General features: G+C 31.8%; 2 protein-coding genes across 4 annotated transcripts; one reads left to right on the top strand and one right to left on the bottom strand.

Moving 5' to 3' along the window:
- The first annotated feature begins 1,165 nt into the window (after positions 1–1,165).
- On the top strand, positions 1,166–4,961 carry LOC113857802 (E3 ubiquitin-protein ligase AIRP2-like). 3 transcript variants are annotated; one of them, XM_027490011.1, is made up of 5 exons: positions 1,166–1,420; positions 2,166–2,308; positions 2,387–2,453; positions 2,545–2,779; positions 4,302–4,961. In XM_027490011.1, exons 2-5 carry the CDS (start codon positions 2,201–2,203, stop codon positions 4,510–4,512), a joined length of 621 nt encoding a protein of 206 aa, XP_027345812.1. In that variant the 5' UTR covers positions 1,166–1,420; positions 2,166–2,200; the 3' UTR covers positions 4,513–4,961. The 3 variants fall into 3 exon arrangements, with proteins under 3 accessions (XP_027345812.1, XP_027345810.1, XP_027345811.1); XM_027490009.1 differs by having other exon boundaries at positions 2,158–2,308; XM_027490010.1 differs by having other exon boundaries at positions 2,158–2,308; positions 2,387–2,461; positions 2,598–2,779.
- A 2,759-nt stretch (positions 4,962–7,720) lies between these two features.
- Positions 7,721–9,465, bottom strand: LOC113859051 (GDSL esterase/lipase At5g14450-like). The gene is made up of 5 exons (XM_027491868.1): positions 9,173–9,465; positions 8,821–9,024; positions 8,417–8,589; positions 8,064–8,334; positions 7,721–7,982 (listed from the first exon to the last, which is right to left on the bottom strand). Exons 1-5 carry the CDS (start codon positions 9,423–9,425, stop codon positions 7,747–7,749), a joined length of 1,137 nt encoding a protein of 378 aa, XP_027347669.1. The 5' UTR covers positions 9,426–9,465; the 3' UTR covers positions 7,721–7,746.
- Positions 9,466–11,313: the final 1,848 nt, after the last annotated feature.

The raw sequence follows: 11,313 nt of genomic DNA, 5'->3' as shown, positions 1-11,313 counted from the left end.
AAACAGTTATTTTTATTTTTATTAATGCTTTTCAGAAATTAGTAAAAAGAATCCTTCAACAAAATATTCCAAATAATCATGTAGATAACATTTTGAATGGAAAAAGATATATTCATTTACATATAATAAGACTTATAATGCTTAATATATTTTTTATTATTTTAAAATAAAGTAAACTTTAAAATTATTGTAAAATTATTTAAAGAAAAAGGAAGATTAGGTAAATTTGATAATTTTATAAAATAATAGAAGTGTAAAATAAATAGATTAGATTAGATTAGTTGAATAATTGAAAAGGTTGGGTGTGTCCTATTAAAAATGAAAAAGCAGAAGGAGTAACGACGAACACAGAGTGCGTGGGCAAAGCTACCAAAGGCATGAAAGGTAAAGTGGGAAACAATGAAAGAGAGAGAAAAAGAGCGTGCAATTTTGGATAAGAGCCTCTTTCATTCATCACATCGCACACTCCCATTTCTCCAACTTTATTCACTCCTTTCTTTCTCCATTTCACATTTCTACATTAAATTACACCTTTTGCTTCAAACCGCACTTAAGCACTCGTCAATATACTAATCATTCACTATTTTTAACATATTAATAATAATTTCAACTATTTCCATCATCAAAATAATATTTTATGTATTTTTACTTTTAACTACCATTCATGACTTTTTTAATAATTTATTTGATTTAAAATGCAATATTTAGTAATCTTTTATTTCATTTTTAATAATTATTTCTTAATTGTTTAATCTTAAGCTATAATCAAACAAAAGTTAAAAATTAATTGATGGTATAAAATTTTTTACATCAACTATATGTCAAAATTAAAAATATATTTATTATCACAAAATAATTTTTTTCTCTTCTAATTATATCAGCGGTGAGAGATTTTTAATAAAAGATTAAATAAAAAGAAATATATGCGTGGGAATAGGCAAATTTTCAAAATTATACTCCTAAATTTTTTTATTAGTAGTCTTAGGATATTCGATAACTTAATTAGTAGATAAAAGTACTAAGTAGTAGTATTTATTAGTATTAATTATGAATTTATTAATAATGGAGGGCGACGCTTTTGGTGCGTACACGTGTCCTGACCACCTCACCGTCTTGGCTTTCAAGAACAGCATAGAAGCAACTCGAAGCACTCTCTTTCTCTCTCTTCACTCTTCCTTCTCAGTGTCTCAGAGATAGAGAGAGAAACTAGAGCGAGAAATATAGCTCAGTGATTTGAGGGTTCATTAGCCAAACAAATTATCTCTTCTTCTTCTTCTTCCATTGATAAAAAAAAGTTTGCTTTTTTCGTGGTTTGGGTTGTGATCCTTTGAGTGGGTGAGATGTACGTTGCTTCCATGCGCAAGTCTTTCAAGGACTCTCTGAAAGTCCTTGAAGCTGATATCCAGCACGCTAATACCCTGTGAGTTTTCTGGGTTTTTTTTTTTTTCACTTTCATGATCCTTCCTTTCTTAAATTTTTCATTTTAATGTGAGTGTGATCACTGTTCCTAAAAGGTTGGTGGCATGTCAATGGCTGTTAACCTTCCTTTTTTTAAATGTTTTTAGAAAAAAATATTTTTTTTTTTTTGGGGGGGGGGGGGGGGGTTGGTTGGTGATTGCTGAACGAGTTTGTTCTGGGTATGATGATTTTATGGGGTTTAGCCTGTGAATTTTCTTTTCACGTGTTTGTTTTTGTTCCTTCATAAATAGGGTGCATTTAATATTACTGACAAATTATGGTTAAAATGATTTTTTAGTGTTGATTATCCGCTATGTATTCCTTTTCTCTCACTCTCTGTCTCCTTCTTTGGTCTGGGAAAGTTTGTGTGTGTGGAATTGTCAAATCGTTTATTGGGGTTGAGTTCTCTGAGTAATCGTTGCATAGTATGATGATTTTGATGTTAAATTGCTACTTCTTAGTCTCTGAATGTTATTGTGTTGTATCTATCTCCTGCTAAAGTGACAGGCTACATGTTGTTGCTTTCCAATGGTTCGGTGAAAGTTAGTGTTTGTGTTGTGCCTGTAGTGAAATTGTCTTTATAGAAGCAAGCTACACTGCAGAAATCGGAATGGTGTCGTCTGTAAATATTGCAATGATAATAATTCTTTGTAAATATGTGAAATATAATTATGCTAATTAATTTATTGGGATTTGTAGGGCCTCAGATTTTCCAAGGGAATATGATGGCGCAAGCCTTCAGATGAGAATGTCATACAGTCCAGCTGCACACCTGTTTCTTTTTTTGGTGCAATGGACAGATTGTCATCTTGCTGGGGCCCTTGGACTGTTAAGAATCCTTATTTACAAGGTAAGTTGTTTTGGTTTTTAGGTGTACATATTGAAATGAGGGACTTGGACAGGATGAAAATTTTGCCTCATGTTGTAGGTGTATGTGGATGGGACAACCACCATGTCTACACATGAAAGAAAAGCAAGTATTAGGGAATTCTATGGTATATCTGCCCTTGTTTTTTAACCTACTACATGGTACTTTGCATTTTAGTTTTGATTGTTGCTGACATACTGAATTTCTGCTTTGAGCAGCGGTCATTTACCCTTCTCTGTTGCAACTTCAAAAGGGTGTCACTGATACTGAGGATAAAAAGCAAAAGGCCGTATGCATGGAGAGGTATCGTAGAAGAGATGATGATGAGTATAGGCAATCTTCTGACATAGACATTGAAAGAGAAGATGAATGTGGAATATGCATGGACATGAATAGTAAGATTGTGTTACCCAACTGCAATCATGCCATGTGCCTGACATGTTACCGAGAATGGTACTTCACCTCACAAACTCTCTCTCTCTCTCTCTCTCTCTCTCTGTTATTGTATGACACTCCATATTCTTTTAAAAGCAAGAAGATGTGGGGTTGTTTGAGTTGTTGGTTTGATTCTTTTTGTTTCTCTAGCAATAATCTCTTATGTTTCTCCAATCTCCAACAGTCATTGCTTATTTCATGCACCATAGAATGACTATAGTATTTCCGTAATAGTAAAATGTAATCCATTGAGCCTTCTTGGGTTCTTGTAGGTTTTGGGCTTGTTCGGTCTGTTTGGGTCATAACTGTTTGTGACCTTGTAAAGTAAAATGTCTTTTGCCATGACAGAGGTTGTAAGTAGTAGAAACTAGAAATTACGAGTCTCAGTGTAAGTGTACTGTTTTTGGAATCCTGTGCTTGATTGCAGTGTGATTGCAACAACATAAGCACCATGCATATGAAGGTATGGGTTGTCGCTTGATGTTATTGCTGCTTGAATGTGAATATGGCAATAATTGATGTTAAGAAATTGATTGGATCTAATATGGCAAGCGTAAGTAGTTGCTAGAAGAGGATGTATCTTGCATGTCTCCTGATTCAATCCAGTATTCATGGTTGCCCTCTGCCCTTTTATGAAGTCTATTGTTTTTATATGTGAGGAATGTGCAAGCATAAAGGGTCTTCTTAACTTAGAGAAATGGAGTAGGGTTTAATTACTGTACTACTACTACTATAGTAATGAAGTGACTAGAAAGAAAATTTGTATCACTGTTCTCCTGTGGAACTGTTATGGGTTCTTTGCAGCTTGATGTGTTAAATGGAAGTGAATGAGAAGGGAGGTATTAGGCTATGAAGCCAGACTGCTGCCTTTTAATTATTAGATTGATTTTGGTTGAAGGGATTGATCATGAACTGTGTAATTGGGGATGACTGTGTGGCACATCAATTTTTTACCGATGGAAGAAAAAGGCATGTTTTTTTGGCTCCCATTGTTTGACTATTCATTGTTTCACTTTAGTCATGCATTTCTAACTGGATAGAAGACTTATTTTCAGGTTCTTGATGAACCAACACTTCCAACAGTCTGTTCTCATGTCTCTTTTAGCTAATTCGCCTATTAGCTACAGCTAGTTGGGCTGAGGGCTTGCAGTGATACTTACAAAGGACATACCTTTAAAGGATCACGTAGAGGATTTGAATTCAAGACCTTTTGGTCAATGCTATTTGATCCTGAGCAACCCCTGTTGGTGTCTGATACAACTGTTATGAGTTGTTTACAAGTGATCCAGAGGTCAGAGTTTTGAGTCATGGAATTAGCCTCTTGCAAAACCAACATAAGGCTGCCAACTTTAAGTGGGCCTTACCCTTTCTTGAACCTCACCATTAACGATAGCTTTATAGCCCCACCCACTACAGTGCATTTTATTATCATAGTATACGAAATTTTATGTTGCTGTTTCATACCTCCCAGCACATGCTCCAAAACAAAGTATTTTCTTGGTTTAAATTGAAGGTTGAAATGATTTGATATGTTTTGCAGGCGAACAATATCGCAGTCATGCCCATTTTGCCGTGACAGTCTGAAGAGAGTGAACTCATGCGATCTCTGGGTATTCACTGATAGGAGGGATGTGGTGGATATGGCAACAGTTACAAGGGATAATCTTAGGAGGCTTTTCATGTACATAGATAAGTTGCCTCTGATTGTTCCAGACTCCCTTTTTGACGCGTATGACTCTCACATAAGGTAAGTGAATGCAACAGACAGATTTTAATGTATGCTGTTGTTGTCTTTGATGGATAGTCATTCCCTTCCACTTCAAGTTAGTCACATAAAAGTCCGAACCCGAGTCGGCAAATTTAGTTTATATCATCATATATAGAGTTGCAGCACTTGCTTCCCACTTCTGCCTGAAGATCCAGCCCTGTGTTATTGTGGGTTGGTGGTGAAGTTGAGATGATAAATTGTATCTAGTAGCTAGCTCATTTGTATATCCCTGTACAGATCGAATTACTTATTAACAAGAGATTTGCACATTGGGTTCTTGTCATGTAAGTGTGAATCTCTTGAGGAACAAAACTTTACTTTTCATCGTGAATGGATGAATGTATTTAACGGAATCTCTTAAGTGCTTCTCCTATGTAGCCTTTTCTTGCAACCTATATCTATGTAATCATTTTAGATTTTTAAAACATGTTAGCATCTGTAATTTATGTATCGATATAGAGATTTGAATCACTATTAGATGAAGTGGTGCCGTGGCACTTTTAATATTAATTGGGCTTTCGCAAGAATACTCTCTTACTAGTATTAGTTACTATTTGCCAGATTTCTATTGGTTTATTGATTCTATCACTCGGTTTTCCATTTTCTTCAAGTTTTTTGTTTACAAATCACTTATATGACGACATTTACCGTAATTTTGAATTCCTTTGTGTGTAAGATTTAAGTTAATCTATTATATTACCTATTTTGAGATGTAAAAGAACGAGGTAATTATGTAAGGATGGTGTTAAATCCCACCTCAGGAGGATGCTTAAAGTTTCCTTATAAGAGTGTTGTTAAAAGAAGAAAGTGAATTCTACATCTTTCTTTCGGCAGATCGTAGAAAGTAAGACTAAGATCATTGCTCTCAGTCTGTGATTGGGGTTGCTTTTTGTTCTGACGTGCTGTGAAAAGATCTTGGGCAAAATATTTTCAAACTTGCGTTGCATGTCAGTGGAAAATGTACTTTTGTTAACACTAAAATTCTTGGAAAATTATTAAGAACTCACTTAAATAAGGACTAAATTTCTAAAATAATTTTTAATCAGCTCTTAGTTATTGGTTGGTTAAAATATTAAGATTTAATTATTTAATATTTAAATATTAGAATAGATTAAAGGACTAGTGTAAACATAAATATTAATTATGGTAATTTAATATATAGTTTTACATCTAAAAAATTTAAAGTATTGATTGAAAATAAATTTATAACAATATTAATAAATTATTTTATTTAATTTAAGAAAGTGTCGTCTTAAACACTGCTATTAACGAATTCTAACTATATACGTATATATATATGCTTTGGTACTTTGCTATGGCATTACTTAAAAAAAGTGAGATTTAGTTAGTAAAGGTTATAAGCAACCGTTGAATCTTCAACATGTTCCGCGTTAATTGGTGGCTATTATTGTACCAATTAAAATTGACACTAATTTTAACTTACTGATTTTTGCTATTTTACTCGTTTACTTCCTTAATTTCATGTCTTGTTCTAATACATTTGATTCTAATATCTTATTATCAAGTTTTTAAAGATAAAAGTAAAATTAATCCAAACATTTATGTAACATGTAAGTACTTAATTATTTCAAGTACAAATTATATAAGTAAACAAGTTAGTAAATTAATGTTCAAATGTTACTTAGGGTAAATTTAGACATAATCTTTTATGCATAAACACTAACAAGAAATACAGTATTAATTAACTATATCGAAAGTTTATGATTGGTTAAAAACTACCATCGCAGCCCACAAGAAGCTTGATCTTCACTTTTTTTATGGTACCCGTAAATAAATTAATTAAACTCGTTATTATATTATATAATAGAGGAAAAGAAAAACGTTTTTGGTTGAACAAAGCTTTCTCTTTTTGTTCTTTTAAAAAAACTAATTATATTAATTCAATAAAAGATGCACCATATTCTGTCTTATAATAGTGAAATCAAAACTGATTTTTCTTACACTATCTATCTCATTTTTTCATTTACATGATGTTAAGTTTAAATTGATCACAACCTTTCAATCTAATTGCCAATGTAGGGTCTTCATGTAGCAAAAATACACACAATTTTTAGCATATAAGTAAAAGTATAGTTGCTTCTCGTACTAACTTTCTTACATTATTAACATTGAGAACTACCGCATTAAGACGAAAGACAAGCAATGTCTCTTTATTTGAATAGTCAAGTAGCTTTACAACATAACAATATATTAATTTAAATTTTCAAGTTATAACGTAGAGCCTTGCTTTATAACTCTTAACACAATTTATTTTTTATTATTGATCTCTATGATCTTCTTTTCTTATAATGAAAAAAGTCTTGTTCATGCCAAACTTAAATATTGTGTTACTACTTTTTATTAACCTGTGTCTGTCATCTAGTCTTGACTACATCAAAAGGAGTTTTGATTAAAGCAGCTTCTCTGCACACTGGCCAGAAAAAATTTGTAAAATCATGTTCGTTACATCCAAAGTTGTGTTCTCTTGATCATAAAAAAATGATGATTAAGAAAAAACGAAGAAAAGCACTGCAGTCTAAACTGTAGATATGATAATTTTTATATTTTAATATTATAATTCTTTAAATAAAAATACAAATCTTTTAATGTTGCTTAAAGATACATGTTAAGAAATTCATTATAGGTTCCATGATTTATACCTGCACCTGCAGATATATAAAACACATAGGCCATAGCCAGTTTGCACGTTGTTTAGAAATTTGGAGGAAAAACAATAAAAATGTAAGGAGGTTTCATTTATGAATGGAGTTGTCCTTAAAACAGAGGAAGTACTCTCTCTCTCATTCGTATTTAACTAATTTTATAAATGGTGAAATTCAATTTTATATGCAAAGAAATGAATATTATTTGTAAAACTAATTCAGGTGTGTCTTCTCACATTTGAGATGCAACCATATATCGTACGAACGGTGTAACCCATATTTTCAAATCTTCTACGGCAGCTCTGCGATTACAGTAACCAGAAAATTCGGAACTACAAATGTTAAGATATAAAGTCTCAAGTTGTTGTTGGGTTAGTGACATATAAAAGGATATATGAGCAAAAGGTTCTTATTTTAAAATTGTTTTAAGGTAATAAAAGAAAAGAAAGACTTGAGAGGCCAACAAGAACATAATCTATGATATTTTATTTTCTCTCTTAAAGTAATAAACCCCTTAATTCCCTTATTGAAATATCATATCGAAAATGCAGTGTTCAGAAACAGGCCTGGCCAATAGTAACTGGTTTGTCGGAGAAGTCTCCACGAAGAATTCCTTTAGCAATCAAACGGTTTGCAGCTTCAGAGTAGTGTATGCCGTCCCAGCTCACAAGTTGAGATGAATTTTTACATGCATTACCGTAAACTGTTTCATTTAATGTGCTTTTCTTCCCACAAGTTATCTGATAACCGTGGTAACTGCCACAACAGAACTTCAAAGGGTTGACAAAACCTGTCAAAAAGCGTACATGAAAGTTAATTCTAATAGTGACTAGCCACTGCAATCCACTTATGCACAAGACTTGAACATCACCTAGCTTCTTTGCATTACTGACAAGTTGATATTTGGCTCTATACATATCAACATAAGTGAGCTTGGCTAGAGGGAGCTTTTTCCTTAGCTCAAATACTTGGTCCTTGAGTTGCCTATTAAATTCCTCAGCAATCTCATTCTGGGGCTTCACACAACCATTGGCATCCAGGTTACCCTGCTTTGACTTGTAAGAAAGGAAATTGAAGGGCAAGCACCCAATGGGACCTGTGTTGTGAATCCAGAACACTCTTGCTTCTTCATTGTATAGTTGCTATAAAACATTAGACATGATAAGTTTTGAGTTCTACAAAACTTGTAATCTAATTTTTCTCACAAGGCCTTTGTTTGCTTACCTGCACTGCTTGGGAGAACTGCTTCAAGATATTGGGAATGGACTCCTGAACTTTTTCCTCTGAAGTGTGCAGAAGACCGTAGGCAAGATCATTTTGTCCAATATCAAAGGTGTATATGGCCCTAGAGAAGTCATCAGGTCTTGGAATACTGCTTTTATAAGATAGTTCTGTTACTGAAATATCACAAAGGATGAGTTGTTGCTGTCAAAAGGAATGAGCCATTTTGCTATGACAAACTGGGTTTCTCAATAATGCAGTCAATTTTAGTCATTTATTAAAATTAAATTCTCAATAGCCCTATGCTGACACAAGTTGAAACACCGCTTAGTTAGAGAACCTAACAGCTAACACACTAACAAGTGGAAGAGGTTTGAAAGCAAATGTGGTGGGGAAGAGAAACTAACTACTGTTGTGAGAGAGCTTGTGGAAGAGAATCTTGGTGCGGGACTTGAACTGTATGAACTGCGATATTTGAAGGCCAAGATGGAAAGGACTATAACCACCAGGAAGAATTGAAGAGCCTCCTGTTGCAAAGTTTGCACCATGCCTATAATTGGACCCAACTGAGTTCAAATATGCACTAAGGTAAGGTAGCTTCAATTCTTCAGCTGCATTGGCTCACAAAATGGAGATACAAACACATATATAGTTAAATAATCAACAAGTACGACCCTAAACCCATTTAGCTTAAAAATTAGATAGAATATCAATTATATGTGAAGCTGAGAAAGATAGTGAATAGAATGTTTTGCTTACTGATGAAATCAATGATGAGACAGCCATCACAAGCCCTTCCTGAGAGACTTCCCAAGAAGTTTTCGCCATTGGGAGGATGCAACACAGTGAATGCAGCAGATATGGCTCCGGTGTCCGAGTTTGAGTCACCAAAGTTGAATATTGCAGGGTACTTACATCTGTTTGAGCCTTGTACAACAGTGGTTTCTATGAATACACCTACTAAACTCAGAAATAGACATCTTAGTACAAACATCAGCATCCTAGATATCATGGTTGGGTTAGAGAAATGACCTTCAAATGAAATTGCACTTAGAAACTTATCCTACCTCAGTATTTCGCAAGGTCTTTTTTAATGTAAGTTAAAAAGCTACAAGGAGCTTAGATCTACGGCCAAAAAATAATGTTTTAAAAAGAGTTAATTTCAAAAATAAGTAGTTTAAGATACTGTTTTTTCACTCTAATTAGAAATTCTTCTGAGTAAAGAAGAGAAATAAAGTTGAGGATGATGGTTAACTTAAGTACTTTTTAGATTGGTACACTTTACGAGACAAAAAAAAATGTTAATATAAAAAAATTCAATTTAATTAGTGTTGACTTTTGAAATTTTAAAATTTTTCTATAAAAATAATTAAAATGTAAAATTTTAAAATGAAAGAAAAATTTATTATATTGAAGTTAATAATATTAACAATAGTTAACTTTACCAGCATAAAATCTTAAAATTATAAAGACTTTATGTTTTTCATACAAATATAATGATAATTTTACTTTGCATTTCATTTTTCTTAGATCCAATTTCACTTCACTTTTTTTTCTATAACATCACTTTTTATATTTTTTCTCTCCATATCTATTTAATACTTCTTGGGGTGACAGTATTTAAACTGAATTTATAAATAACAGTTATATACCTATTTTTCAGTTACAATAACTATGATACTTAAAATTTGATATTATCAACATTTGCGATTTTTAATAAAAAGATATAATATTTGTTATAAAAAAAATTAATGTGTGAAACTGGCAAGCATGTTCAATGGTGACAAGAATTGGGATATTTTTATTGTCCCCATCAGCATTGAGCTGTTCGAGAGCCCACTTATTCACTCCAAGGCAGAATAATCTAAAGTTCTCAAAAAGCCCAACTACCCAACTCTATCCCTAGTTCATGTGAGTTTGGGTTAAAAAATTCTGCAGACCAAGAAAAGCTCACTAAATTAAAAGTTTTATGGCCAAAAAGTCTACAAAACTAAAGTTAGAGTCAAGACTTTATGAAAAATATTATAATTTTAATGGTAAAAATTACAAAAAAAAAAAAAATGAATAAGAGAAGCACTAGCTTGAACAATTGAAACAACTTAACCAAAAGGCTACTCAAACTATTCTTTTGTCTACATGAATCAACATGCATTCACAAAATAGATACAGCAATTCAAGTTTTGAACTCTCTTTGACTTCTATTCACAAGTTAAATATGAAGAGAAATATAACTATAGGTTAATATGATTAATCTCGGGATACAAATAATAAAATATAAATTATTATAGACATAATAAACAAAATAGTGCAAAACTAAAATATATAAGGCTTCATGTTTCACTTCCTTGCTAGTTTTAATATTGATCATAATACTTTCTAAAAAGTAATATTTCATGAAATAAAACATAAACATAGCTAAATATAAATCAATCATATATACTTGAAATTATAAATATAATATATTAATATAAGTAAATCTTATTATCCATCTATTATAAATCATACTTTAATGTTTTTATATTAATGCTTATTTTTTTTATTTAAAATTCAAAAGTAATAAAAATAAAATTAAGAAAGTTACATAATTTAAAAATATTATATATGATTATAAAGGATTATTACAATAAATAATATCACTTAAATTTTCAACAAATTATGCAATCAATTCTTTGTAGAAATTAAATACTTGGTAAGAACATATTTATCAATATTAAAAGCAAATTTTGATACTATTTTAGTTATTGAAATATCAAACATATCTTGCACTGATATAAAGAATATAAATTTTTTTATTATTCATCCAACAATAATGCACATTAAAGTTTTTAACATTATCATAATCAACTAGTAACTTATTTAAATATAAATTCAGTTTGCTCTTAATAATAATAGACTTAATT

This window comes from Abrus precatorius, unplaced genomic scaffold (genome assembly GCF_003935025.1).
Source record: "Abrus precatorius isolate BTA unplaced genomic scaffold, Abrus_2018 Scaffold2, whole genome shotgun sequence".
Classification (NCBI taxonomy): domain Eukaryota; kingdom Viridiplantae; phylum Streptophyta; class Magnoliopsida; order Fabales; family Fabaceae; genus Abrus; species Abrus precatorius.
The sequence above is the reverse complement of the archived record's forward strand: the minus strand, read 5'-3'. Positions and strand labels throughout refer to the sequence as shown.